Raw genomic sequence first — 26,660 nt, 5'->3', positions numbered from 1 at the left:
GAAAGAATACAAAGAAAAGTCAAATTAAAAGTAGGTCTACTCAACATGAAAATGATGTTGCAGTGTACTTATTAATTTTGCTATTTTCATTCTTTAAAAGTCACCAGAATGCAGGAAACAAAGTCTTGGAAACTAATGTTTTAGTTTTGAAATCTTCCCTATTTTTAGGTCTCACGGTTTTCATGTCTGATCTGAGGTGGACCGCAGAGCTGGATAAAAACCTTCTGTAGGTTTGTCACTACAAGAGACTCCTGACACATGTGTTGTTTGTATAAAGATATTAATCAGTGCAGCTTTAATTAAGCTTCTAATTAGCACAAATAAAATACAAAGGTAGAAGTTTTTCCTGATTTAGATCAGGAAATATCCACTCAAAGTAAACCAGAATCTAACCAACTTTTGTTATTATTATTAATATTATTATATGGAATTCAAAGCAGTTAGATGTAGGCTGACACGTTATTTTTTTATTTGCCATCACAAGAGCAAGAAATGAAACTTGTTGCATCCCTGCTTTTCCCACTTTCTCCCTCCTGGCTGTACTGCTGCTCCACTATCAGCGTCCATCTCTGTCTTGATCTTTGCCTCCTTTTTCCTCTCTCCTCTCTCCTCTCTCCTCTCTCCTCTACTGACAGTCAGCAGGGCTGATAGGCAGATATATTTACACTGGTGGCAAGGGAGGAAGAAGTCATCAGCCGAGCACTGTCCAGCCTCCGGGGCTGTGGCAGGCGGGGCTTAGAGGAAACCCTGAGCCGGGTAGCCCCTCCCAGAGCAGGGCATATCTCTGTGCTGTCCCTGGCCCTGCTCACAGTTCTCAGCTAGATGGGACCAAAGCTTCACTGGCCTGCAGACTCCCACACTCCCACATCAGCCCCCCGGGGGAGAGAGAGAGAGAGCAGAGAAGAAGAGACAGGAAGGGAAAGCAGCACACCACAGAGAGAGCAGAAGAGTGTGCACACTGGCTCAGAGAGATACCACAAGACAGCCAGTGTGTGTGTGTTTTTTCTTCCTCTACTTTCCCGTAGAGCTGTTGATGAGGCCGGCTGGGTCCATCCATCTCTTCTCAGTGTGGTGTCAGGAAGTGCCCAGGGGGGGGTCCGAGTGTGTGTGACTTTATTTTGCAATTTTTGAACACTGGAACTGTACTGTAAGCATTATGACTCTTCTGGGCTCTGAACACTCCATACTGATACGAAGCAAGTTTAGATCAGGTAAGTGACATGAGGACTGACATGTGACTTCTCTGTGTCTGTGTGTGACAGCTGTGTTTATTCTCAAGACAAACAGTTTGTCTGTCAACACTTGGCATTTATAGGGCAGTCCTGTGTACGTTCATGTGTCTCGGATGAGTTGTGTTGTGATGTGCTCTTCAGTGACAGCAGCACAGTGACAGGTGTGTGTAATATACTGCGGGCATGTGACTGTGGGAGGAATACCAGAGGGGAGCCAGCTATAAGTCAGAAATCCTCCCGAGCACTGAGCCCGAGGAGGATGTATTTACGACTGGGTGTGTTCTTTGATGTTCATCCACCTCCTTGGAAAAAGCACCACATGTAAAGGGTGATGTCTCGGGCGGGTTAGTGCACTTGTTGCTAACCTGCTGCTGCTGCTGAGGGGAGCCAGCGAGACGTCCTCACTCTGTGGCTCTGTGCACGCCGATAAAGGGAGATTAGACACCGGAGAGGGGTCAGAGGTTATCTTAATGTGGCTGAATTGGAAGCTGATGGTGCCTGTGTGTGTGTGTGTGTGTGTGTGTGTGGGGGGGGGGGTGTGTACCTGGGCATATCAAAGAGGGAGGAAGGGTACGGACTACAGCGCTGATTTAAACTCCCCTTAACACACAGCAGCTGCTGGGGCTTTGTATCCATCTATCTCCTTCACACACACACACACACACACACACACACACACACACACTGCCTCCATCTTTAATTCCATCACTCTCCCTTTCTCATTCATACACACTTTCTTAGACTTTATTTTCAACATGCTGTCTGTGTGTGTGTGTGTGTGTGTGTGTGTGTTTGCGCTGTACTACTACTAGTGTGTGTAGTCTGACCAACACTGCCACCGTCCCTGAGGAACATGTAACTGATGGACTGATTGGTGGCAACAACAGAGCTCTAATCCAGCTGTCTGCTCTGTGAACTTGCTGAAAGCAACACTGCTGTGAGTGGAACAGACCGGTGGCTATAGAGAGAGGCTTCGGTCCTTCCTTGCAGTTTGCCTGTGAGCTGTAATTGCCTTCCACAAATGGCAGAGTAAATTATGCTTTTCCTTTGAGTTGTTTAGAGCAGATCAGCCGGGTGGGAAATGACCCCCGGTGCTCCGGGGAACGTGACAGGGTGGATGCCTGTGTTCAGAAGCAGCAGGAGGCTCTTCACCAGGGTGGCTCAGGTTCTGTGTTACTCTACATGCTCTAGCTGGTTAATATGGCTCAGATGTAGAGGTACTGTCATCATCCTACAAGTCTGCTCGATGTCACAGTCGGAGGGATTGATGTTGGGAGATACGAGGTACAACCTACAGGTGAATTTATGAGTGAAATGTTTGCGTAAGAGAAGTAAAAGTGTCCGTAAATCTCTCGGAGATAACCACTGATGACAGGGGGGGGTCTCAGACGATCTGCTTGTCCAGGATTTACAGTTTGCTTTAAGCCGCAGCAGCTCAGACTACATTCAGCGCCCCGTGAAAACCAGCAACTGTTGCTACTTTTTGCACCGCTCTTTAAACTACATTATCAAAAGCCATGGGAACTGCTGCTGCGTGGCTGAAGCTAAAGGGAAAGATAAAGATCACACGTAAGTGCTCCCCGCGGATCGCCAAATGTTCTGTGAGTGTGCGTTACTGACTCGTTCTCATGCCGATTTGATTAACAGCTCACAGGGCTGTGGCCACGCGCTCTCAAGCTCACTGCTGTTAGTATGACAGAGGCGTCAAATACAAGTCAATCAGTACTACGGCGTGTCAACCACATGTTGAGCAGTAATTCAGCACCACACACAGGCACCTGTTTTATATCAGCTGCCACAACCCAATCCACAATCTGTTAAACATAATGATGCTGGATGTTTTCACCTGAGCTACTGAGAAGAACCGACTACTAAATGATCTACATGTTATTGGCCATTTATGTTAGTTTAAGCAGTTACTTTTTATTCAAAATTAGAGCAGAACATATTCAAACAAACTGTGATGATCTGTTAATTTATAATTCACATAAAGCACAACAAGCCTTATGTACTCCAAGGGTCATCTATCACAGCTATTCTCACCCCTGGGCCGGGGCCCACTGGTGGGCCTCAGAGTGCCGTTTAGTGGGCCGCGGAGGTACTGCCAAATGGTTAGATTAACTTAAAACTCCGACGGACGCTATTCTGTCTTTCAGAGGTTGTAGCGGGCTCAGTTTTAAAGCTAGAGCTGGGATACTGGTATCATATGAAACTAGAAATAACTAAGGAACACATTGGTCCCGTCTCACGCTAGCTTTTCGGGAAGAGCAGCAAATAACGCTATAGACAATAATGCTAAATTTTGGTGGAGGCAAAACTGGCGTGGATATTTTAAGGGGTCCCCTTGAAAATGTGTTCTGTGGGTACCCACGAGTCTCCCCTTTACATACAGAGCTAACGTTCTCGAATGCAGTGACACAAAATGGAGCATTTTTTTAAACGAAGAAGTCGTTTTTGAGACAACCCTGCACCAGTAAAAGCTCAAAGCGTGTGGTGAGGAGATACGACCCTGAATACTCTGGATGCATAACGGCAGGCAGTGATGGGTGAGGGTAAACTGAATATGTATGTGGGTCATTACAGCGGACGGGGGCATATTTATATCCAGTTTCTCATTTATGTGGGAAGGTGGTCCTTGGAAATTTTTGAACAATCAGACGTGGGCCTCAAGTTACAAAAGGTTGAGAAGCCCTGACCTATCAGACCCACTGTGTGCACTAAGCTGGTGTTGTTTGCTAAGCTAAGCTACTGGGTAATCATCACTCCAAACCATCTGAGGAGTAAAGTGAGAGAGCATTTTGGATCGAATTCTGTAAAGGGAAAAATCATGGATCAAATCAAGGCTGTTATTTGACTTTAAATGTATCTTCATTACTGTAACATTAGCGTGTCACGTAGCTTGTTATTCAAGTTTACTACATAGTTTAGAGCTAGGCTAGTGATCAATTCAAATTAGAATGTTATTATTATTTTTTGACTGAACAGTTAGGCCCATCATTTTGTGCTTATCGTGTTAATTGAGCCTTTAATGGATAAAACAGCTGGAGACCAAACAAATGTTCCTCAGTGGTTCTGGCACATTCAGACACCGTCCACTGACAATGACAGGCACCCTGGCAACAGATAAAAAAAAGCACTTACCTGTGGAATGGGTTGGCTTTTGGGGCCCCCCCCCCCATCCCTCTGTTGACTATGAGTCAGTGTCGGTGGAGCCGCTCCAGAAACTGGATCTTAATGGTGCTGGCTCGGCCTCACGTTACATCGCCTCTAACTGTCCGAGCCCATAGGGATAAAATATGCCACTTCTGTTTTAAGGTGATTTTCACTTTATGTGGCGGCATTAGACTAAAATAAACCTAATACTTCATTCAGGAATACCTGTTTATTAGATGTTATACAGTTGGGCTCATACATCTGTCGCGAACACATTCCTGCTTGTGCTGAGGGAACGTTTCAGGAGAATTCATGGAACAAATGCAGCCAGTCTCTTAAGCTCAGTTGTTGTGTAAAATGTGCTGTTATTATTAGAAAAGCTTTCTTTCTTGTGTGGTGGCTGTGAATGTGTTAGCCACAGGAGGATAATAAATCAGAATATCAATACACGGTGTAATTATCACCACTTGACCAGTGCAGAACAGGCCAAATGATCATTTATTTACACTATAAATCTGAAAACTTGTAAATGTTGCTGTGGATTTGTATGTCCTCTGTTGTCAAGAAGCCCGAAGTTAGAACAAATGTCTTCAGTTTCAAAGTCAACAGAGAGGCAGAGTATGGTATGGTTCAGTGATCTGGCTCGGCTCCTCTCTCTACAACATGTAGGCTCACTGCAATCAGCCCAGACAACACGCTGGTCTGAGCAGAGCTTTTCAGGAGAAAGAGCAGATTATATGGCAGCTGCTGTGCTGTTTCAGACACAATTATCAATAACCTTTTAGGAAACATCGAGCAGCGATGAGCTCAAATCAAAGATGCTCTGAATTAGCTTATAAAGGTTATATTCGATTTGTCACCTTGTTTTGTCCATGACAGCAGAGACTAAATCTGCATGATGCATTTAAGGCTTTTGGCTGTCTTAACATTGTGTTAGCTTTTCCTGTTAGTTTGACAGAAATGCAAATGAACAGAACATCACTAGTCCTGCAACGTAGGATTTGGTTACGTGGGTTGTGTTCAAATGAAATGGAACGGAATTATGTGTTAACAATAAGTGTTTAGGGTTCGGCTATGTGGGTTGTGGAGAAGCTTTTTAAGACAAAGTGCTTTTTCAGGGGAATTGTTGATAACCGCCCTTTGAGTTCAAATCAAGTCTCAGCAGAACTAACGGCTACGTTCCACCGTCACCTTGCTTTTTCCATGACAGGAGAGACTAAAACTGCATGCACTGCCCTTACGAAAAAGTAGTATACTTCAATTTATTTTATGAGTATACTTTGAGTACACAACTAGTTTACATCCAAGTTTTATTTTGTACTGCAACTATACTATAGGTATACAGATAGTTTACTAGTTCAGTTTATCAAAGTACACTTTAAAGTATACTCTCAGTAAACTACTAGTTTAATAGTTTTTATACTGCAAGTGTACTTGTATGTACTTGTAGTCCACTTTATAGTTTATGGAAGTGTACTTTATAACTTATAGTACTTAGCCAGTGATTTATGTATTACATAAAGATACTTGCTCCTTTTTATATTATTAACAATACGCTCAACTACAAGCCAAGTATACCTTTCTGTAGGCCTATAAAACAGGAATACTTCATTATACTTTTCTTAAGTATATCTCGATCAAAAGATGAAGTACAAGTATAAGCCAATATAATTAGACTTTTCTGTATACTTGTCTATATAAGCCAAGTATACTTAAGTATATCTCTGATAAGTATATATAAAAAGTAGACTGAAAGTATACTCTCTTATTTTAAGTTTAAAAGATGTATAATAATAGCACACGTGAATAAACTTCTTTATGGTGAGGGTGTATATCAGTTCCATGTTTTGGTTATCTTTCAGTAAGCAACTAATACCTGCGTTTGCTGTCTGTGATGTCTCGACCAGCAGGTCACCCTCTCACTGTAAACTAAAGCAGATGTCAGATGAAGGGAAGGACCTGTTGTGACATAATGGAAGGGCTCACCCACGAGGGCGCTACGATGTGGCACCCCCGAGCTCACTGATATTCAGTCAAACTAGTTAAAAAGAAGTCATTACAATCAAAGCTGGAGGGTTTGAGGAAATTCATAAAATGCTGTAACTGTAAGATGAACCACCTGAGGGAGATAATTAACAATAGGGGAGACAAGCAGAACGTGATTAGGGCCTTGTAGAAGAGGAGGAACAGATCATACTGTGTGTGTCCGATCCAGGATCTCACTGAGACCTTCAGATAACAGCGAGGAGGGAAAACACACACAGACAAAGAAAGAAAAAGAAAGCAAGAGAGCCACAGACCAACAGACACGGGGGAGGCTCTATGTTTATGACCCCGCACTCCCACCTAGACCACTTCTACACACACACACACACACACACACACATACAGCACGCAGAAACGTGCACACACGCTGCGGACCACACACTGGCTAGCAGATCTGTTTAAAAGCCAGGAGCTGTGTTTATCATTCCCTACATCCTGCTCACAGAATATTTGTGAGCAAGCAACGTTAGTTGTTCCCGTGTTGTCTGTATGCATACTGTAGGTAGAAATGGATAAATACATACATGTCTTTTTTATTCCAGCCTGTAGGTGAAGTGAAAGTATTCTTAACCAAACTACAATTATGAAACATTTCAAATGGGTTGAATTCTCAGTCTCTTCCTGCTTTTGTCTGTCCCTTACCTGTCTTGCCACATCTCTTTTCTCATCTTTTCCCCTTTCTTTTTACTCTTCCCCACCATCTATCTTCCCCTCCTCCTCCTCCTCTTCCTCCCTCCAACTTCAGTCCTACAGTTAAGACTTCAGCAGAGGAGGACACGAGAGCAGCTGGCAGACCAAGGCATCATGCCTCGTGAGTAACACCTTCCAACACAGAGCTGCAGGCACACACACACCTCCACTTACATACTTTTAGACTGCAGTGTGAGTGAGACAGACAGAGGGACAGGGTGAGGGACACAATGAAAGAGCAAAGGGGACATAATAACATATTTTCTTGATGTGGTGTCTGGCCATGCAGATAGTTTTGGTTTTACTCTTTTTTATCTGTTGTGTTCAGATTTCTGCCTCCACCACTATGAAGGTAAATGAAATTAACGTTCAAACATTCAACAGTAACATATCTGTTCAGAGACAATGTCCCCGTTACTCTGTGGTAATCCACAGAGTGATGTGCAGTACAGTTTTCACTTTCACTACTTTTTACTGAAGAAATAGCCTTTACAGAAACTGTTCATTTGTTTTGTGGATTATCCAAACATAGCACAAGCTAACACGACCAAAATCCCGTTCAACTCCTTCGTAGTGTGGTGGAGACAGAACTGTCAGAACTCAATGAAAACCCTGACGAATAAAACCCAAACTATCTTCATGGTTAAATACCAAATACTCGGGGTAAGTGAGAATTTGGGTGAACTGACACTTTAAACCACAGCGTCATGTGACAAGGAAATGGTGTTATCATGATCGTTATTATCTCTGCCAGCCATAGCCTGAGGAGATTATGTGTTCGGTTGTGTGTGTGTGCATCTGTCTGTCTGTCCACGGCTAATCTTCCATACTACTGGACCCATCAATCTATATTTGTGGTTCTCATTTATGACGGTATGCTCAAGGACTTCTGTTATACTGTTACCGACTGTTATACCACCACTGACTGCTGCTCACTGCTCTTAACCGGCTAGTAGGCTGCAAGTGATCAACAACTGATTCAGTTTGGAATCTTGTTTCAACTGGGATTAGGGATTGTTCCTCTCTTGATTTGAACGCCTAGGTAAGACAACTGTTTGTATGAAGGCTATGTATGTATGTATAACTATCGCTTAGCAAATCTAGTTAGCTGTTAGCAGCCGCTGGGCAGCAGAGACCTGCATTGTGTTTGGCTAACAGAGCTAACGGCTAACGGAACCAAACAGACAGCAGAACTGACCGTTTCTGTTCAGAGGTAGCATTAAACGGTCAACATGAAGCATTACACTGCAGTCAGAGACAGTTCAGAACAAGCCCTCAGGAAGAGCGCCGGTCCGTTGATCCCAACTTTCGTAGTGGCCAAACGGCGGTACTACAACTTCCGTGTCCGTCACGTGATGCCATTGGGCCCAAAAATACTTTTTCCCATAGACTTACATTCGTAAAGATACGTCTGTAACTCAGAGGATCATTTTTTTAGGTAAATAAACTTCCCAGTATGAGCACCTTAATAGCCCTTATTTAAGTCATTAGGTTTTTAAAGTTGTAAACACACTAATAGCTGAATCCAGAGTTATTCCCTTCCTCCGTTCATGTGAATGAGACCCAGACCGAGGCTGGAGTGCAAGCCGTGAGAAGTCGAACCATTTTGGCATCATGAGCCACTGAGAAACTTTCATAGGAATGACTGGGGCCCGTCCTCCAACGCTGTATCCAGTTCTCTTAATACATCCATGGTTCAGAAAGGAGAAAGTGCACTGACAGTCAGTTTCCTGTATCTGTTGTCCCACCCCTTTGGGAGACTAACAACATGTCCTATTAACTCCAATAGGAGAAGTGAGCATGAACACAGATTATGATTGATTTTTTTCCCCCCATAATCACCAAAGTAAATATTTTACCCATTTTCCAAAAGTCACATATCTTACAAACATTTTGACACTAAAATGGTATTTTTCCGACAGACAGATCAGGAGAAATGTGTTTGAGATCTTTCTCTGTCTCAGCAACACTCTCAAAGTTCATGAACCCCCGAGCTTACTAATGTTAGCAACAGAAAAATATAAATATATAATGTAAATATAACCCAATCTGCTATCATCCATTCACATGACGTTCACGACACTTCCAATGAGGTGGGGAGGATGGGGGGTGAACACGCCATGACCACGCCCACTTAGGAGACAGAGGTGCAGGGATGATGTATTTTTGTAGGCCAACCAGGAAGCTAGCATCGCCCTGCCAGTGGGATTTTTCCATTGGATTTTGGATTACTGCAGAAAATAAGCTCAACGTTTATGAAACAAAGATAATCTTCACAAATGAACACCACTTTTATGATTTTTGAAGTGTGAATGCAATCGCCAGAAGTAAAAAGTTAATAAACAAAAAACTATAACGACAAACTATAAAACAAACTACATTATGGAGTATAAACAACGAGGCTGTAAAGGAGGAGGAGTCGGCGTGAGGACGTTTAGTCGTCTCATTCAGCCACTTGTTAGCAGCCGCTATTTTTAAGACATATAAAAGCTTCAAAATTATTATTATGTATTTTATGTTGTAGAACAAAACGTAAAAATCTCTTAAGCTTAAGACTTTATTAAGACCTTATTTCAGGCATCTTTCTAAAAAACCCGTTCAAAAAAACCAAGCCCCGAGGAAGAGAGCCGGTCGTTGATGCCAATTTTGGTACTACAAACTTCCTTGTCCGTCACGTGATCCCATTGGGCCCAAAAAATACTTTTTTCCCATAGACATACATTGGGAAAGAGACATCTGGAACTCAGTGGAAGATTTTTTTTTCGGTAAATCAACTCCCCAGTACGAACCCTTGAATAGTCCTTATTTAATCATTTGGTCCAAAAAGTTGTAAAACGCACTAACAGCTGAATCCAATAGTGGTTTGTATTTATTCAATCAAACATCATAGTAGTGGTTGTTGCAGACACACCTGTCAGTGTGTCTCTAGATATATTTGTTTTCATTTTAGAATTTGGTCATAGCATCCCATGTTGGTTTAATGATTATTTGGGCCACCTGTGGGCAGCAGAACAAGCTCAACAACATAACACTGACATATTATCACTTTATAAAGCTGATATGACTGACATGTTAGCAAGTTGCCCATTTACACATCCAGCACACACAGCGCAGCATTAGCATTCATATGCAGTTTTTTTCTGGCCACCTGACAAATGGAAGTCCGTTATTTACTCTCCTTTTAGCTCTGTTTTGGTCTCCTCCAACTACACCAAGAAAACTATCTGGCTCTTTAGCTACTAAATGCTCCACTATGTTCACCAGCCAGTTGCTAACTTTGTCTGTTTGGTTCTGGGCAGATAGTGTACACTTGGTTTAGCCTATCAGCTGAAAACAGCTGCCAGTGAGTCTGGAAATAACGCTGATGAGAGCGGTGAGAGTGAACCAAAACAGACACCTGAAAGACGCTAAAACACTCTGTAGAGCTGAAGGGAAGTCTTTTGTCATTTGTTCTTTTGTTAATATAAAATAAAAGAATAGATTTTTCAAGTAATGTAATACAGTGAAATATTTAATATTGTGTGTGATGAGTGTTTTGGTGAGCAACATGGATGTAAGGTTCAAACATCCATGAGCAGTTACTGCCTTTAAAATGTGCCCTGTACTGTAATTGTATGTCTCCTTGGCTCAATCAGTAAGCCCGTTATTTTGAGAATCTTGGAACGCAGTCGTGAGAAGCATCATTTCACATAAATCCGATCATTGAGTCTGACATATTGCATGACATGTAAAAAGAAAAAGATAGGACTGATTTGGGATTATCTATTGCTAAATGAAACAATAAAACCAGATGCCAGCTGCTTGTAGAAGACGAAGACAGGAAGAGAGATAAAAGGATGGAGACGGAGGAATAGTGCAGCTCAGGAATCAGCAGATGATCTCACTGATGAGATTCAGGACCGAAAGAGGAAAGAGAAGCTGCCGTAGTTTACTTTTACTATCAGAGTGGTTGTAGTGCTGATTCTTGCTAGTGTGTACAGTTTGTTCACACACTACAGTATGTAACTGAGGCACTTTGAAGCTGAGCCAAACTGCGTTAGAGCCGAGGTCCACTGAGACACTAAAGACAGATTAAAGCATTGAAGACAGACAGAGAAAAACAGGTAGGAAGAAAAGCAAACGAGAAGCAGATCCAGACTGCAGACACGGATAAATCCAGCGGTAGTGACAGATACGAAGGTGGACGTAGAGGAAGCAGGTGGATACGTGCACCCGCCAGGCAGACAGACAGGCTGATAGTGCTGCAGCCAGCAAGGAGGCAGACAGGTCGGTCGGTGACCGCCGAGGAATGCTCTCGTGCTGGAAGAGGCTCTCGGCCTCAGTAGAACTAGATTTACATAGACGGCACCTGTTACAGCACAGCGCCTGCAGAGAGGCACACCCAAACACAACAACACGGAGCAGGAGCTCGCTTTGTACTTTTAATGTCACATGAGACATGGTGATGAGAACAAGTGAACCTGAGTGTACTGAGCGTACTCTTAAATCCTTACCGTTGCTACGATTAATGGCCTCTCATGTTCTGTAGGTCATGGTTGCGCTGTAACGTTGCCAACACGCCACAAGTGTCATACACAGATATTTTCTTGCATTACAAATCTAAATTTCAAATTCATAAGAAACCGAAAGTTTGTTTAGCGTGAGACATTTCCCAGCAGACAGCCACTTATAAACTAAGATCTTATCAATTCCTTATACTTTAAAGCAACACTGCGTCGTCTTGGCAAACACAGGAGAGCGTGAGCGATGCCAGTGTGCCGTGTGTTGCCGGCAGGAACAACAAGGGACGAGGGGGACGAGGACTGCAGGCCAGGGATTTGTCGAATGATATCTCTGGCACCGTTTGCCATTTCACAGAGGCTCCAGCCTCCAGATAAACTGCTGGTAAGTGTGCGGGGGAACGGAATCCAGAGGCCCGGCGAGCCCTATCAGTTTCTAGGAGTCTGTCACAGATAAGGCAGCAAGGAGAATTGCCAATTGGCCAGCGGGCTGCAAAGCGCTTTTTTAAAAAAGAAATTTCAATTGGCTGTTTATCTCTTGATTGCAGGCTGTGGCTCACATGGAGGAGGGTTGTATTTTGTTGGTACACACTTTCTCACACCCACACACTAGATGTCTTATCACTCAAGCAGCGTCATTTGTCCTTCCAGCTCTTTACGTCAAAAAATAAGAGCTTTTTCGGGGCGTCACAGCATCCTCCTCCTCCTCCTCCTCCTCCTCCTCCTCCTCCTCCTCCTCTGTGCTGCTGTCGATGTGATCCTTCAGATGCTGGCTGTGTTATTCCTGCTGGGGAGATGGACACGGCACAGGGTCCTGTGTATATATTACCCCAGGGAACATCTGGTGTTTATTAGGCTATTCGAGAATCCGCCCCAGCCTCTCAGGCCTGACTGGCGTGTGGCCTGCATAGGAGCACACTGTCTGCCTGCTGGCCACAGGTCTGAACACACACACACACACACACACACACACACACACACACGCACACACACACACATACATCTGATATTTCCTCATAAAGATAATAGGGCTGTAGCTGCAGGTTTACTGTGCTTTTTTCCTGCATAAAAACACACATTTCCATTCCCCCAGCAGCGGTGCTTTAATCCTCAGTGGATGGAAACACAAAGGGAAATTATTCCTGGCTAATGCACCATACGTCTTACCTCTTAGTGTCGTGTTTACATTCGACAGATACGGTCAGCAGGTATATGTATTGCAATAGGTTTAAAGTGCGTCGTGTGTTTTAATACTGCTGCAGAATGTTTAAAAGTCTGTAAGCCAGCTTCAGACTCACCGGATCGTGTTACATTATGCCCCTGCGGGCCCGTGCAGCCGCGGTCGGACGCGTTTTTAGGCAGTTTGGTTACACAGTTTAAACACACTTAAAGCTCTACGTGTCCCTGTGATGTCAAATCAGGTCTTAAATCAGGCCGGTCAGTGACAGGTGAGGCAGGAGGGTGTAAAGACAGCGGGGCCGACTCGGTGGGCAGCTCACTTATAACACACAATGATGTCATCCTGCTGGTGGACGGCGACGGCTCGCCAACGTGACCACGGACCGGCAGCTGGTCCCTCCACACTTCCTCTCTGGCTGGCATACTAGATCAACTGTCCTCCATCAGTGTGCCATTCATCCCTTTATCCCTCCTTCACCCTTCCTTCTGTTCATTCCCTTGTTTTCCTCTTCTTTCCTTTTCAACAATAGTTTTCATACGTTCCTTTATCTGCCATTCTACATGATTGTATACCCACATGAAATTCTCTTCTTTCTTTACTTCCTTTCTTCCTCCCTCCAATGTTATATCAGCCTTCAACTTCAATAAATTATTCAATTATTTATTTTATTTTTCCCTCCATTTTTATTTCAACTTAAATTTAATTTCATTTTACTTGTGCACCACATTTCAAATTCACTCTCATACAGGTTACATCATTCACTCTCATGCAGGTCATTTGGAATTTTCAAATAAAGAAAATACATTCATTTCATCTTTCAGCCCTTCCTTTCTTTTCTTTTTTCTTTCCTGACTTTCTTCACATGTTTATTTTTCTTTCCTTCAATTTTTATTTCACTTTTATCTCCCACACAAATATTCCATCTGTATTTTATCTGTATCTGTATCAGTGTCTGTCTAGTCATCGTCCCTCAATTACCGACGCCACCACGCCCACGTCTTCATTTTATTTTGATGATGGATTTATTTTTTAAAGTTTCTTATGAAGGATTGAATTTCATCAGACAGTAAAACTCTACCTGAGTTGTCCAGCACTAAGCTCAATATCATTCCTTTTATTTTGCCACTGTATCCTGTGTCATCACTCAGAAATATCCCACTAAAATGATATTTGACCAAATAAGTGCCGGTGCTCAGAGTGATCTGGTGTGCTCCTCGCTGCTGGTATCAGTCCTGTGAGCGCTGAGGATGGATTGTAGACCAAGCCGCTGATTATTTATACTGGATTTAACAGAGAGAGATTGTGGAAGGTCAAAAATCCTCACCCGCTGCAGCCCTTTAATTACAGCCACTCCATTTATTTTTCTAGTACTCAGCGTGTCTGGCTAGATTGGGAGTGGAGCAGCTGAGCAGATATTAGAACAGATCCAAACAGAAATATTGATTATTGCAGGCTGAGGGAGGTCGTGAGCAGCTGAATACAGCAGGTTTAAACTGCTATAGATGGAGAATAATAAGATGAGGGTGAAACTATAGAGCAATCTTTTGATGGATCACACCAGTCGTGACACCAAATCGAATCTCAACTACACACTGTAAAGTTTTGTGACTGCATCTTACACAGTTATCACGGTGACAACATCTGTCCACAGACAGACAGAACTATAAACATCTGTCCACAGACTACTCTGAACCTCCTCCGTGGTAGTTCGCTACAGTAGGCGTCTCCAGGACCACATTTCACCATGATGACACACACACAGTCTCACAAGGTGAAAACAACACCAGCGTCGCTGACACAGCTGGTAAAAAGAATAAAAATATATAAATTACAATCTGTAGCAGTTTTCATGTTAAAATGTTACTGCTTCATAAATGAGTACAGCGTCCTTGTCATTGAAATGAAAGGTTACATTATGCACCAAATATACGTGAATCTGTTGTGTAGTTACTTGAATTACAGTTTAGCATAGAAAAGTGAAATATTTAATCTGGAATCATTTGTTGAAATTCAGAATTCTCCGTGTATACTTCTCAGTGTTTATTGCAGCGGAGGGCACGTCTATCTTCTTTGTTTTTGGCTTCGTAAAACACAACTACTGTGTAATGTAAGCTTGTCTTTCAAGTGAGGCAGTGGAGACACCGCGGACGGACGCAACACAAATGAAATGTACTCTTAATGCTGGGACACAAAGCAGGTAGGGTTGTAAGCATGAAGTGCAGGAGCTAGCAGGCTAACAACAGCTGTCCACAAGTTGAAAATGTATACAGCTCTTTTAAAATTTAATTCCTAAAAATACAGTGTGACCGCAGCCAGGATTAGACAACGTGATTTGTTTTCAGATTAATCTGGACAAATTACAAATTGGTTCAAACTTGATTGTTTGTGACAGTGGCAGCCCTAGAAGTGTTCATGTCAGTGTTACATTTTCTGTTGTTATAATGTTAGAGGATTATTATCACTGATGTATTAATGAGTACGCAGCATTGAACTGTTGTATCTGGTTGAAGTGGAGTTAATCTACTTTCTATACTGTTTGGCAGTTTAATTTACTGTATACCAATGTATTATATTTGATATGGTCAAAATATGTTTTTTAATGTAACTAGTGACTACAGCTGTCAGATACATGTTGTGGAGTTAAAATTAATTGAAAAGAAGTAAACAATAAAATTGGAGAACTCAAAGTATCCAAACTAAAACTGTACTTCAGTTCAGATCTTGAGGAGATGTAGTTAGTCCCCAGACGTGTATAAGCAGTGTGTGTTTCCCCCCCCCCGGTGCTGACGGTGTGGTCCTGCTCTGTGTTGTGCAGACCCGGCCTCAGATGGCTCCTCTCTGGAGCCCAGATGAGACTAAAGCGAGCCCGGCTCGCCGAGGACCTGAATGAGAAGCTGGCCCTCAGGCCGGGACCCCTGGATCTGGTCCAAAAGAATATCATTCCCCTAGACTCTGCCGTCATGATGACAGGGTATCAGCAGTGACATGCTGCTGTGTGTAGCTAACACACCTCTAACACCTGCTGCACCTCCACCTGCGTGACTCCACGTGTGTGTGTGTGTGTTTGGTATAGTAGCGTCCATTGGTTGTCATGGAGACTGTTTGGGTGTGTTCAGGTCATGGACTAAGCTGGTGGAGATAGTAATCTACTGTTGAACTTCAACAGTCACATCATGTTGTCAAACAAGCACCAATACAGTGTGAATTGGACGTTGTATTAGTTGGTACGTGACTGAAGATTCACCCAGCAGTCCAACCAAAATCCTGACCTTCTTACAAACTGTCCATGGTATTAAACCTTTGAGCTAAATCTAAACAGGCTAAAAACTTTCACTTAAAATACGCCAAATCTATTTATCAACAGCTTATTAACACTCACATCTACAAACTTGATGGATTATAAATCCTTCATTAATGACCTGTTAACATTTAATTTATGAATGGGTTACTACATTATAACTGCATTATAACCCAATAGAAAGGATCAGTTCTTATTGATGGCTTATAACCGATCTATAAAGCATTAGTAACATAGCATAACATTAGTATTTATTAACTATAAATTAACTTATAAATCCTTAGTAACGGGTGATTTTTTTAGAAAGTCGTACCCAAAACATTTTCACTCAGCAGAAAGGTAACTGTTGACCTCCTGACCTTTAAATTCTTTTAAGACTCTTTCACGACTTGTTGTTCCTCCTTAATGTGATCCAACTGTTCTTAGCAGGAAAAAGTATTTATTAGTATTTCTTGCCCAGAGAATGTTATTTACATTTTTAGAACACGGTGCGTATTTCAGAAAATATCTTGATCCAGTGTGGATCTCCACAAATGTTGTTATTGTGCGCTGAAAAGACTTGTTTTCTTTAAGAAGAGGTGCTTCGGCAACTTACAAATGTGTATTGTAGACTAAAGTGTATGGGGAGCCCTCCTGAGACCTGAACCACCTCCAAGTGTTTGATTTAAGGAAGTGCACAACATGCATATTTAGACACTCCATTGATTTAGCGCTGCGCGGAGCATCGAGCCGTGGCACCGCGGCGCTCAGGCCTCGCACTGTTTGTCTTCGACATGTTACTCACTCTCTTCATATCATTCTTGGCAGTGTGACTAATGTTTTTTAAACTCTGGTGTTTCAGAGGTTTTATGTTTGCCCCCTTGAGCTTCCAGTAAACATGTTGCGTAAAGGAGACGGCGGGCTGCAGTCAGCTGGTTTACACTACCTCTGCAGGAGGAGGGGAGCGCCGTTTATTGAGATGAGCAGCAGCTGTATTTGGATCCACCCTCTTTTTTCGAAGTGGCGATGTGTGTTTGAGTTGGAGTGCATCCTTGTGTGGGCGTACCTGTGTGTATGTTTGTACCCATCTCTCCTCCTCCCTGCTTTTGTCTGTGCTTTAACTGGCCTCTGTGGCTCCAGTCAGCCACCTACAAAGCTCTGTGACGGGACCAGGCTGTTGTGTTCCCCTCGCCTGCAGCATTAACCCCTCACCTTAGAGCTCTACATCCCTTTATACAACACTCCCAACGATTGGTTCAACCTCTGTCCGGTAATTTGGAAACTATGTGACCCGCCGTAACTTCTAAAAACCGGCCACTTGAAAAAGCGGAGTGTACGCGGCTCGCAGATTTCCTGCAATTCTGCCGTCTCAATCTCCCGGTGACATCAAATTGACTTAAAGACTCATGGAAACAGCATGTACTGGACTCCATGTAGCAGAGAGTACACACACCAGGACCGTGACCCGTCCACACTGTGTGCTGGTGTGTGTGTGTGTGTGTGACAGCGGAGAGTGAATGAGTCTAACGTGAACAGGTGGGAGGAAGCGACAATGCCGTGCGCTAAGCTGTGTGTTAAGCTCTGTGAGTGTGTGTCGGTGTGTATTGCGAGGTCACTGAGTTGCACAGAATGGGCCTGGTGCTGTGATTGAAACCAGGGTCTGTTCCTGCCTGTCACATGTTTGGATACAAAAAGAGAATCTTCTACCGTTGTGCACACACATACACATACACCAACCTTTACCAGCTCCCTGGCTCTGTCCCTTCAGCTCTGTTAGATAGCCACTCTCAGCTCGTCCAATTAAAGCTGTGTTCACTATCGGCCCAGCCAATCGGGAGCGTGGTGGATGTAAAGTGGCGGTGTCAGTCTCTCACCCACGCAGCGTAACACCTCCGGGCTGAGAGTCGTACTAGTGTCAGTGACAGACAGGCAGTGTGTGAATACCAGCGGTCACACAGGGAAACATACATTGTGTACAACGTGCAGTGGTTTGCAATGTGCATCCAAGCTGAACAGGTCCAGTGGTGAGAGTCGGAGTTAGAGGACGGAGTCAGAGCTGATATGAAGATTTTTGTCCTCTCCATCGTCCACGCTCAGACTGCAGATGTTAACCTGTTAATTACAACCTGCCAGAGCATCATTTGTCCACTGGTCATGACTGGGAACTTGTGAATGGAAAGTGCCGACATCGGCGTTGTCAGAGCACTTGATTTATTGATTGCTGTCAAGGATTTAATGAGAATTCAACAGATATAACAAAAAATATTGTTGTAGAACATTACCAGCCTTAGCTTTAAATAAGCCAGGCCGAAGGATGTGGCTAACTTCGGGACTAGCCCCCTTTTACTTTAAGACACAGGAACTTGGCTCAGGTCTTGAGGAGTTGTAGCATTTAATTCACCGACACATAAACTGTACACACACTGTCTGCTACAGCTCGGTTCACAGCTACAAGGTTTCTGGTAACTTCATACGTTACACACGCTCTCCCTCTCTCGACCGCACACTCGCTAACATATGCACCCACAACCTACACACTGAGTTATTCCTTGAAGCAGTTCGCTACTTATATAACACATTTAGTCTTTAGTACATCTTAAAAATACATTAAAAAAATTCTGCTGCTTTGACCTGGAGTTGGTGACAACGCTGCAAGCAGCAGTACCTGGAGCCAAGTAACTGGCCCTCTTCTGAATGACCACAGCCTGAACAGGCACTACACTAGTCACTGAACAAAGAAAGATTATTATTACTATACTATTTCAAACAGGTTAGACATGTTTATTTAGCAGAGAAATAAAGGCAGATGGTAAAATGATTTAGCTAAACTGACAGACTGGCTCTCTAGTTCAACTTTGACCCACTCTACTTAGTTGTGCCACAAATAGTGAACTTCTTTTTTTACAATGTCGCCGTGTTCACAGGTCTCAGCAGTGACTCAGTGCATAGAAACGATAGCCAAACAACTAAAATAAGACCAAATGTAATAAACCGGGAACTATCCTTTAAAAGCATGCTCTGTTATTCCTCCTCCTTGTCTCAGTAATGTGGAGGTAATGCATACTGACCCACCCTTCTCCCTTTCTGCTCTTCTTACAGTGAACCATGGTAAGTTCCCTAAGCAGGAGGACTCGTATGCGTTTGAGGAGGACAGCAGCAGTGAGAGTCTGTCTCCGGAGCAGCACCACAGTGATGAGTCGCAGGGCTCGGCCTGCCCTTCATCGGAGGCTGTCGGCAGTACGCCCTCCTCCTCCTCCTCACTGCCCTCACAGCCCACGGCAGGTAAAAGACACCTCTCTCTTGACAGCTTGGAGGTGAAAGATGGCTGAATTCTCTCTATCTCTGCTCTCTGTTCCTCCTCTTCTTGTCTTCCACTCTGACATTGTTGCACCTCTAACAGTGGTTACCAGTGCTTTGCTTCTTCTGCTCTCTTGTGGTGGCAGAATGAACTGCAGCCCCGTCCTCAGCCCCCCCCCGCCCCCTGTTGTCCACTGACCGTTGGACCGAATTGAACTAGGCAGGTGTCACATTCCTGTAGCAGAGCCATCCTGCCGGCACAGCTGCCTTTATTCCGGCTGTTTACCTTACACTCCTCATGATGACCTCATTCCAACGGTCGCCGTCAGCAACCGGTCACTTGATTGAAATTTATGCCAGATCAGGATTGTTTATATGTGAAATGTTCCAACTGAATCATCAGCTCAACAACTAGAAAATCCCATTTAGAGATTTTTGGAACACTTGGAATGGTAACACATGAGCATTTTTGGGTATAATTATTCCATTTGTATATTATCAATCCATAAATATTCTGTTACTGTAATGTCTATTTCTCTTCTCAAATGTTTTGAGAATCATCTTGTAGTGTACTGTTTAGCTGTAAATAATGAGAAAGTTTGTGACCCGGCAGCCATGTTGAGATCTGTTGAGGTAATACCAAGCACCGCCCACCAGTCGGAGCACAGCCAATAGGAGCGCTCTCTCTCTGAAATGACCTGTGATGGTCAAAGTTTGCCGTCACGGGCTAGATATTTCTAAAGTCTGAAAAACAGAGCCATGAGGAGGAGCAGAGTCTAGTTTCTCTCAGAACACTTGAATTACAATATGCTGAAAGGTTATTATGGGATTTTTGCCCAATGATGCCAAAAATATACTGACTACTGCAGCTTCAAATAATAGTGAAACATTCCCAGAACCAGTACTCAAAGATATTCCATTTACAAAAGTAGCTCACAGAAGCTGCTACTGTTCAAGGAGGACCAGCCTTTATTCAGTGTGCTGTTTTCATCTGTGAACAGGGAGGAGCAACACCGAGACCCGCCCGATCAGGGCCAGGATGAAGCACTGTCTTGGTGCCCACAACAGCCAGGCTACTCCCCAATACCTGGTCCTGCTATTGTCAAGGTCAGCACATTTGATGAATTTATTTTCTCAGTTTCCCTTTACTTTTTCATTTAGTTACTCTCCTTGACTTTACACTTTTCGTCTTCAAATGCCCAGTTAAAGCAGCAGTGGATAGAAATGGATCAAATATACTGTTAGCTGTACAATGAGAAAGTTTGTGACCGAGAGCCATGTTGAGATCTGGTGAAGGAAAATACCAAGCACCGCCCACCAGCCTGAGCACAGCCAATAGGAACGCTCTTTCTCTCTCTGAAATGACCTGTGATTGGTCAAAGTCTCCCGTCAACAGACTAGATGTTCTAAAGTCTGAAAAACAGAGCCATGAGGAGGACCAGAAGTCTAGTTTTTACTCAGAACACTTGAATTACAATATGCTGAAAGGTTATTATGGGATTTTGCCCAATGATGCCAAAAAGTTGTTGCCTACTGCAGGCTTTAATGCCTAGTTCAACTGAACGCTCATACCATCTCACTACTTACTTCCTCTGAACAGTCCAAGATTCAGACAAAGAACCGACACAAGAAGCCCCAAAGATGTGAAGCCGAAGGTGAAGAAGCTCAAGTACCACCAGTACATTCCTCCGGACCAGAAGCGAGAAGTCTCCTCCGCCCATGGCCTCGGCCTACGCCCGACTCCTCCAGCAGCAGCAGCTCTTCCTGCAGCTGCAGATCCTCAGCCAGCAGAAGCACGCTCACACACATCCACAGCTGCAGCAGCACACACACACACACACTCACAGACACTAGGCCCAGGCCCAGGCCCAGCAGCGGCAGCCCTCCTTCAGCTACCAGCCTCACCCACGACCCAGAGCCACAAGTGAGTACACTCATCGACAAATGACAGTGAATACATCTGATTGAATAATCCTAACTCAAGGTCCCCTTACTAGCATTTTCCGGAGCTTTCAACCACATAGCTTGACAGTCTTCATGACAGAACGAAGTTTACTTAGGATCCATAGTAAAGTCACGTGATGACAACTCTATAACAAGTGATGAAGCCAATGAGATGCAGTTGAAAGCTCTGGAAAAAGCTCGTGGAGTGGAACTTGATTTAAGATTATTGTATCAAACTACAGTTACTAATGTTAAGAAGGAATTTTTCACACTTTATCATTTTTAAGAAGGTATCTGTTATAAAGGGTTATAGACAAATGGTTTCATTAATAGTTAATACATAATAACTAATGCCACATAGATCACTATTTGGCACTTTTTTTTAGTTTATTAGAAAGTTATACCCATTACCCTTTATTAATGCCTTACTAATATCTATAACTGTATACTTGATGGCTACCTTGCGTAGGGATGCACCAAGTCCCGATAGTGTAGCAATACCTGGGCTTTGGGGTATCAGCCGATACCGCGTACCGATCTGATAACAGTGTTTAATTAATAAGTCTCACTGTGTGGAAGTGACTGGGATCATTCTGTTAGTGTAAGGCAACATCAGGCTGGACTTAACATTGTTCTCCTAACTTTGTAAAATAAAATGTAACAAATAAATATATAGATATAAAATTACTGAATTGTTATTATTATTCAAATAATAAACAGTAACTTGGTAAAAACAATCTTGAAAATGAACAGGAATTACAATTCAAATGTGGACACTTTTTATATATATATATACTTTATTTTTTTCCCTTTTTTCATATATGAAATTTACAGTTCATCAATTACAATGGTTTCTAAACCAATTTTTAAATAATTGAGCTTATAAACAAACACAATAAGTACACAAGAGAAAACAACAGCATTTTGAATCAGCATTCAAATTGAAATAAATAAAACAAATTGGAATAAAAAAATAAAAAAATAATAATAATAATAATAATAATACAAAGAGGAAAAATAAATAACAATAATAATTAATTAAATAGATAAATAGGTAAAAACTTCGAATTCCAGTATATAATATATATAGTATATAAACATAGAACTGAATTGAATAGATCGCCTCATTGTCACGATATTCCGATCCAGCCTATATGAGTCAATCTTCCGTTATTAGTAAATAATTAATAAAGGGTTTGAGTCGAGTTGATCAGCAAAACTTAACAACAGTAACTTCAAGTTCAAGGCTAGCTTGATCTATAACACCATTAGTAGTAGATGTATTAACCATTAATAAAGCATTTGTTACAGAATATAACACGTTTATAAAAGGTGCCTTATTAGAAAAGTGTGCATTATTACTGTGACTATGTGACTAATTCCCTTCAACTGTGTCCTTCTACGAGGAGCCAGTGAGCAGCTGTCAGCTGTAGCTTCCAGTAGTCCAATCCAGCCAAGCCAACAGTAAACTCCTCCTCCCCAGTCAAGAACACAGATGCCAACCAAAGCACCATCTCACCGGTCAAGCCTGGGCCCCTTTGCCAGCTAATCTGGATGACCTGAAAGTAGGTGTTACAAAATCCAACTAACAACAGAAGAAAGAGAAACTATGAGAGATGTTAACACGTCTTCTTGTGCTCTGTAAAGGTCTCAGAGCTCAGGCAGCACCTGCGTATTCGTGGCATGCCCGTCTCCGGGACCAAGACGGCCCTCATCGAGCGACTCCGGCCCTTCAAGGACTCCAACACCGGCTCCTCGCCCTCTGGCTCCTCTGACATCACCACGGTGACCTTCCCTGTCACGCCCACAGGATCCCTGTCCTCCTACCAGTCCCCGTCCTCCTCCAGCGCCCTGTCCCAGGGAGGCTACTACCCTTACCCCAGCACCTCCTCCACCCCTCCCATCTCTCCCGCCTCCTCAGAGCTGTCCCTCAGCGGCTCTCTCCCCGACAGCTTCAGCGACGTGCCCATGTCCTCGCCGACGCAGTTCGCCCTGCAGCCGTCTCCGGCCCAGCTCGGCATGGAGGACGGCCTGGGCGGGGGAGGACAGAGGACGGGGGAGGATGGTGAGGAAGCTGAAAAAGATAAGATGCTGGTGGAGAAGCAGAAGGTGATTGAGGAGCTGACGTGGAAGCTGCACCAGGAGCAGAGACAGGTGAGGAAGTAGTGCTGATCCAGCAGTGGATCAGTCCCCTCACACAGTTCTATCCCAGCACAAGATTTCCCTACAATTTGACCTAAGTTTTATGTATGAAGAGTGAAGATTGTAGGTGTGAGAGCAACTGGAACAGAGTCCAGACTATCACAAACAAAAGGGATCATGGGAAACAGTAGCATGTTCTCTGTTGCAGCTGCTTTTAAATAAGGTGTTCTCCTTACACATTTCACAACAGGTGTATTTAAATATTGACTGACACATTTAGCTTTGTCACCCTGCCTGCTATAGGTTGAAGAGCTGAGGATGCAGCTCCACAAGAGGAAACGCTGCTATGGAGCCACACAGGACACCCGCCCATCCTCCATCTCACTCCTCCATGCACCACCAGCAGCCTCCAGCCATGATGGGGCCAGCACTTTCTTTGGGGTGACTATCAAGCAGGAGCCCATGTCTCTGTCCTCCAGCTGCCCTCTGTCCTCTCCTAAACAGCTGAAGAGCTCTGCCGGCAGCTGCATGGAGGATATGGGACACCCCTCTCCAATATGGGGGGCCCCGGCGGGCCACAATGTATGGACACTTCTCCGCCAGACACTCCACAATGTCTGCCTTCCTCAGTCCACAGTGCTCCCCACAAGACTCCCCCATCGGAAAGCCTTCTAGTAGCCCCCCAGCCTTCGTCTCCTAATAACCCCTACCTGCTATCACCTCCGCTGGAAGAGATGGGCTGCGGTCACCCCCACCCACACCCTCACCCTCACCCCCACCCCCAGGCCAATAACAGAGCACGCAACATGCAGGTATGATTATTCATTCTTAAATGTTCTATCTAAATTAATACCAATAACCCAATCAGACACTCAAAACTGGCCCATTTTATGTACATGGTTATTATACATGTATAACAACATTTTGACCAGATGATGGTGCTAGAGGAAAAGTCATATGACCGTAATGTTCCACTGTATCTCTGATGTGGCCCTCATGTATATGATCTCTGTTTTCTGTGTTATGATGTTTTCTAACATTGACTTGTGCAGATGCAACAGAAGAACGGTGGCCAGGCTGCTAACTGTTCTATCTTCTGACCAAAGAGGCCTTCCCAGGGAGTCTTTCCCAACTCCACTGACGCGGCACAGTGGCTCAGCCAAGCCTGACAACCACACTATGCAACCAAAGGTAACATCATGTCAACGTCAAGAGCGTTTACAATGCGGCGTCATGACTTCATCTGAATCAACTCACATTCACGTAACCGTTTTTCTCCTTTCTATTCATTTGTGATCTGTCTCTGTATGATTGTCTTTTGTTATGAGGTGCATTGTCACTCTTGTCATATCTCCCTCTGTTTTCATCACACATTCCTTCACATGTTGGTGACTTCTCCTTTTACAAGAACACAACGCCAACCCTCTTCTTCAAATGAAATGTTTCATGTTGATTCAATCACAAGGCCTGATTTGTAGTTCTATTTGCTTTTTTTTAAATCTGCAATACACTCACATTTGGTAAGCTCCCCTCTTCTAATCGGTGGGCTAATGTCACTTTTCACCTATGTCTCATATAGATGTCAGTAGTGCCCTCTCCTCGGCATGTTGGCCTAAAGTGCCAGGTCTCTCCCCCTGCCTTCAGTAGCTCAGATTCAGATGCATCAGACTTAAGACAGCCCCCATGCTATGAGGATGCAGTCAAGCAGGTAAACTGAAATTCATGCTAAGATTCACTAGATAATGGCTGGCCAGAGATTTTATTTGACCTATCGGCGTTGCTCTAATTCCACTTTTCCTCCTGTCTCCTCTTTTTTTGTCTCTTTCAGTCCATCACCTGTAGTGCACCTCTTTTATTCATCCATTGGCTTTGTTCACTGCACTAACTTTCCATCCTTCACCAAGTCTGAAGCTGTTTTAGTTGTACAAACATTTTTTGAAGGCAGCTGTAACTCTTACCAGTTGAGTTGAAGCTACTGGAGCCAAACCAATAAGTGAGCTTATTGCTGATATATATATCAGTAGCAGCACAGAAATCAGTCAAATGTTTGAGAAACAGTGTCCACCAGAGAGCACTAACAACTTAAAGGTCCCATATTGTAGAAAGTAATATTTTCATGTCTTTTATATTATAAAGCAGGTTTAAGTGATATATAAATACTGTGAAAGTATCGAAGCGCTCAATACACAGAGAAATACACACAGCCTTTATTCAGAAATTGTGCGTTTGAAACAAGCCGTTAGGATTTCTGTCCATTTGTGATGTCACAAATATACAATATTTAGACCATTACACGGTTTTAAACGTAAACATTCTAAATGTGTCCCAGTTTATTTCCTGTTGCAGTGTATGTAAATAATATCAGCTGACAGGAAGTGGACCCAAACTGTTGCCTAGCAATGCAATTCCGTTGCAATTCTGTTGCAATTCCGTTGCAATGCACTAAAACGGAGCGTTTCAGACAGAGTGTAAATACAGGTATATTCAAGCAAACAGTATGAGGAAAATAAAGGGTTTTTTTAACATTACAGCATGTAAACATGTTCTATTAGAAACACAAAACACAAGTATAAACCTGAAAATGAGCATGATATGGGACCTTTAAGGAATCCTTATCGAGGATTGTTTCTTAATGTTTCAGAGTTTATTTAAAAAAATATTGGCCAATATATTGTTATTGGATTGAAATAACTAAGGCTACTAAATGGTGAATGGAGCGCATTTCTATAGCACTTTCCTAGTCTTAGAGACCACTCAGAATGCTTTACTACACAAGCCAGCATTAACACACTGTAATGTGTATCCTGTACACAATGTGTATTGAGATATCGTCTCTTCTGGTCTTCAGCTAGTTTTATCTCAACCAATAAACTGGTCTGTCTCCAAGAGAAGTTTGTATCACCAAAACTCCATTCTGCAAGTCTTTGTAGACTGCTTGAAAACATGCATATTTTCCATGTAAAATTCTTTAATATAATTGGATTACATTTTAAATAGTTCAAACATTGTTCTGTTGCTAAAAAGAATCCCTTTCTTATTACTGTTACAGCAACTGACCAGAAGTCAGCAGATGGACGAACTTTTGGATGTGCTCATAGAGAGTGGAGGTAAGGTGAAATTCCACTAATAATGTCAGCGTAGCGTATCGCCGTTTACAATCTACATGTAAATCACCGAGTGCATTGGTTTGACATCACAGT

At 43.2% G+C, this 26,660-nt stretch overlaps 1 protein-coding gene across 1 annotated transcript in view; it reads left to right on the top strand.

Moving 5' to 3' along the window:
- The first annotated feature begins 695 nt into the window (after positions 1 to 695).
- The window catches only part of myocd (myocardin), a 28,736-nt gene continuing 2,771 nt past the window's right edge, over positions 696 to 26,660 (top strand). The window contains 22 exon segments of the mRNA XM_037755793.1: positions 696 to 1,211; positions 7,177 to 7,242; positions 19,177 to 19,359; positions 20,376 to 20,485; positions 20,975 to 21,007; positions 21,009 to 21,073; positions 21,075 to 21,298; positions 21,606 to 21,608; positions 22,725 to 22,765; positions 22,768 to 22,851; positions 22,854 to 22,883; positions 22,966 to 23,472; positions 23,764 to 23,823; positions 23,825 to 23,884; positions 23,887 to 24,004; positions 24,007 to 24,051; positions 24,054 to 24,139; positions 24,141 to 24,272; positions 24,513 to 24,604; positions 24,606 to 24,651; positions 25,040 to 25,168; positions 26,510 to 26,567. Of these exon segments, the coding sequence (XP_037611721.1) occupies positions 1,157 to 1,211; positions 7,177 to 7,242; positions 19,177 to 19,359; positions 20,376 to 20,485; positions 20,975 to 21,007; positions 21,009 to 21,073; positions 21,075 to 21,298; positions 21,606 to 21,608; positions 22,725 to 22,765; positions 22,768 to 22,851; positions 22,854 to 22,883; positions 22,966 to 23,472; positions 23,764 to 23,823; positions 23,825 to 23,884; positions 23,887 to 24,004; positions 24,007 to 24,051; positions 24,054 to 24,139; positions 24,141 to 24,272; positions 24,513 to 24,604; positions 24,606 to 24,651; positions 25,040 to 25,168; positions 26,510 to 26,567 (2,227 nt within the window). The 5' untranslated portion in view covers positions 696 to 1,156.

Source organism: Sebastes umbrosus, chromosome 20, assembly GCF_015220745.1.
Source record: "Sebastes umbrosus isolate fSebUmb1 chromosome 20, fSebUmb1.pri, whole genome shotgun sequence".
Taxonomy (NCBI): Eukaryota; Metazoa; Chordata; class Actinopteri; order Perciformes; family Sebastidae; genus Sebastes; species Sebastes umbrosus.
The sequence above is the reverse complement of the archived record's forward strand: the minus strand, read 5'-3'. Positions and strand labels throughout refer to the sequence as shown.